The sequence below is a fragment of the Hipposideros armiger genome, unplaced genomic scaffold (genome assembly GCF_001890085.2).
Source record: "Hipposideros armiger isolate ML-2016 unplaced genomic scaffold, ASM189008v1 scaffold_164, whole genome shotgun sequence".
NCBI lineage: Eukaryota > Metazoa > Chordata > Mammalia > Chiroptera > Hipposideridae > Hipposideros > Hipposideros armiger.
Window position 1 is genome coordinate 1,625,323 of NW_017731514.1, and position 2,992 is coordinate 1,628,314.

General features: G+C 59.4%; 1 protein-coding gene across 1 annotated transcript in view; it reads left to right on the forward strand.

The window, feature by feature from the left end:
• The window catches only part of LOC109387616 (uncharacterized), a 36,250-nt gene that overhangs the window by 4,632 nt on the left and 28,626 nt on the right, over positions 1-2,992 (forward strand). The window contains exon 4 of the mRNA XM_019651684.1: positions 519-581. Coding sequence (XP_019507229.1) covers positions 519-581 — 63 coding nt within the window. The remainder of the gene's footprint in view (positions 1-518; positions 582-2,992) is intronic.

Sequence of the window (2,992 nt, forward strand, 5' to 3'; positions counted from 1 at the left end):
GGGGCCACCAAATCTGCTGGGATTGCCCTGATACTGTTAACCAGACAGAGCACGTACAGGAAAACTACGGACCAACATCCTTCATGAACACAGCTACACACACCTTTAGCGAACTATCAGCAAACTGAATACGATACTCTAAGAAGCCTAATGCATCACGACTGAGTGAATCCAACTCCAGGAACGCAAGGTTGGTTTAATATTTGGAAACCCATGAAAGCAACTTAAGTAACAGAATAAAGGAAGAAAGCCACATTATCGTTTCAACAGATGCATAAAAAGCATGACAAAAGTCAGCAGGATGTTACAGAATCCACAGATTTAAGTGGAGCTTTAAAGCTACGGGGCTCCCCGACGGACTGCACAATCAACTCCCTTCCTTGGCATTTGGGGGCCTCTTAAATGTGGGTGTTACCTACCCCAGTTACTCCACCCACTGCCCCGCAACACACACCCCGGGTTCGCTTACTAAGGGTCAGACGTTCCCTGCATGTTGACCTCCTGGCCTCTGATCCTGAATTCCTTCCACCCACCAGCCTTCCCCCCGCGTCTCTGCCTCCGGAAATTCCCTCTGGCTGCCCGTAAGATTTTTCACTGTATCTTTGGCTTTCAGCAGTTTGAAAAATATTTAACTTTTTTTTTTAAGTTATGTCTCCGGCTTGTGCTTCTTCAAGCAGTCTTTCATCTGTGGTTTCATAGCTTTCATTATTTTCGTAAAATTCTTAACCTTGAGTGCCCCGTTCGTTCTCCTCCGCTGAGATTCCAGCGGCAATTACGTTAGGCTGTGTGATGCGTCCACAGCTCGCGGACGCTCTGTTCTGGGTTTGTTTTTCCACCCTTTCCTGTCTGTTTCAGTTTGGGGGGATTTCTATGGACCTGTCATCAAGTTGACGGTTTTTCCCCCCTGGCTATGTCAAATCATCTGAAGGCATTCTTCATCTCTGCTGTTTTTCCGTTCTAACCTTTACGTCTGCTCTTCCTCGTCGTTTCCTGAAATGCCCCTCCCGAGGTCAGGAGGGTCCTGAACGTCCAGGCCCGACCCCGGGGGCTCCGCAGCCCGCCGTCACCCGGTGCCCTTTCCCGCGTCCTCCGTCCCGTTCCCAACGCCTCAGGCTGCCGTTCCGACCACTGGTGCTCGGAACCCCGCAGACCTCCACTGAGGCGCCGAGGCCGGGTTACGAGCAGCAGGCGCTGGGAGGGACCGCGCGGGGCTCTGGCTCGCACCCCCGCCCCACACCGCCAGGCCGCTCCACTCACCTCCGCCCTCCGCACCGCCCCTCGCCGCCCCTGCCCACGGCGCATGCGCAGCCCCGGCCCCGCCCCGCCCCCGACGGCCCCGGCGCGCGGTGCGTGTGCGGCGCCTAGCCCCGCCTCGCTGCCCAGGGCGCAGGCGCAGGGCGGGACCTTGTGGCGGACTTCCGCCTCCCCTGGGTCCGCTAGCTCTGGAGTCTTGGGGTGCTGCCGCAGCCGGGGAGGAGCTCCAGCCAGGGCACGCTGACTTGGCTTGCCTTCTGGCTGCTCCAGGTTCTCGGNAAAGCCTCACTGGTAAAGCAGGTCCCAAGCACGGGCCTGGCACACAAGTGCTCGAGAAAGCTCTGGAAGGTCCCCCAGGAACAACCAGGAAGAAGGTCAGCATCCCATGGCGGGAAGCAGCACAGCGGCCATCTGCGTACGACTCTTTCTATTCCTCAGCCCACGAGGAAGCCCTCTGACTGGCCCACCCTGCCCCTTGGCCTGTCCCCTACCCTCTGCTGGCTGCGGGGACCATCCACAATGAGGTAGACTAGCTGGCCTCTGAGAGCCACCTGGCCCCCTCACCTAGTGACTGTGAGGGATCCCCGGTCACCACGGCAAGGAAAGGCGAGATTCCCTGTCCTCACGTGTCACCTCTCCCATGATCACGCGTGTGGGGTCCCAGCCACAGGGGGGAGGGGAGCCAGCCCCAGCCGACACGGCTTACCCACCGGGCCCACACACACCAGCCGGCTGCACACGCTGCACCTCGAGCCGAGGATCAGGAACCCGTCCTTGTTCCAGGTGAAGGGGTCCTTCATGACGTAGCTCTCCTCCAGAAGCCTGTGGGGCAGCAAGTGAAGCCAGCACTGGAACCTCTGCTGACGAAGCTCGGCGGCCGCACGGGCCTCCCTGGGGCCTGCACACTGTGCCAGCTCATCGGGGCACGGACTGGCCCCTGTTCTGGGCTCCGAAACAGCCCCGTGGAGACAAGCACTCCTCAGCCAAAGGAAGGGCTGCTGCAGCTCAAGCCGCCACAGCCCCAGCCTGATTCACCAGGGTGGGGGCAGGAGGCGCGAGGCCTCCATCCAGGCTACAAGCCCTCCTTCCCTGCTAGCGTGGTGACAGCCACTCCCGAACCACCTACTTCCACACTGGGAGGACCAGGGCACATTACACCGGTGTAAGGTGCTGGCCTCTCGTCACACATCGGAAAGGAGACCCACCCGCGTCACCACCACCAGTTCCTGGTCAGCAGAGGAACTCGGCCAGAAGAAAGACGCCTTGTCCCCTGCCACTTGTCCCATGTGCGTTGACATGTTGGTCAACTTCCCCACAATGTGGCATTTGATGAAGGACGAGTAGAAGGTCAAGAGTCAAGCCTGGGGACCCACTGGCTCTACTCCAGGCCTTCTCTGGGCAGATCCCAGGAAGCTGGCCCTCAGGACTCACTCCCACTAGAGCAAGAGCCACAAGGAGGCAGGCTTTCCGCTGAGAACCAGCAGGAATGGCAACAAGGCGCAACCCAATGAGAAGGCCTCCGCGGCTCAGTTCACTCCCAGCTGCTGAGCTAGTCCAGCCTGAGTCACAGTGCTTCTAGCCCCAGCAGAAGGTGTTGGGCTCGGGGCTGAACCAGGAGGAAGGGGCTTGCAGGTTCTGGAAGAGCTGGATGGACCCTGAGCCTGGCCCCGTGCCTCCTAAAGTCACTCCGAAACATCCAGAGCTGCGCAGGGTGGGCCTGAAGCCAACACCCAAGCCA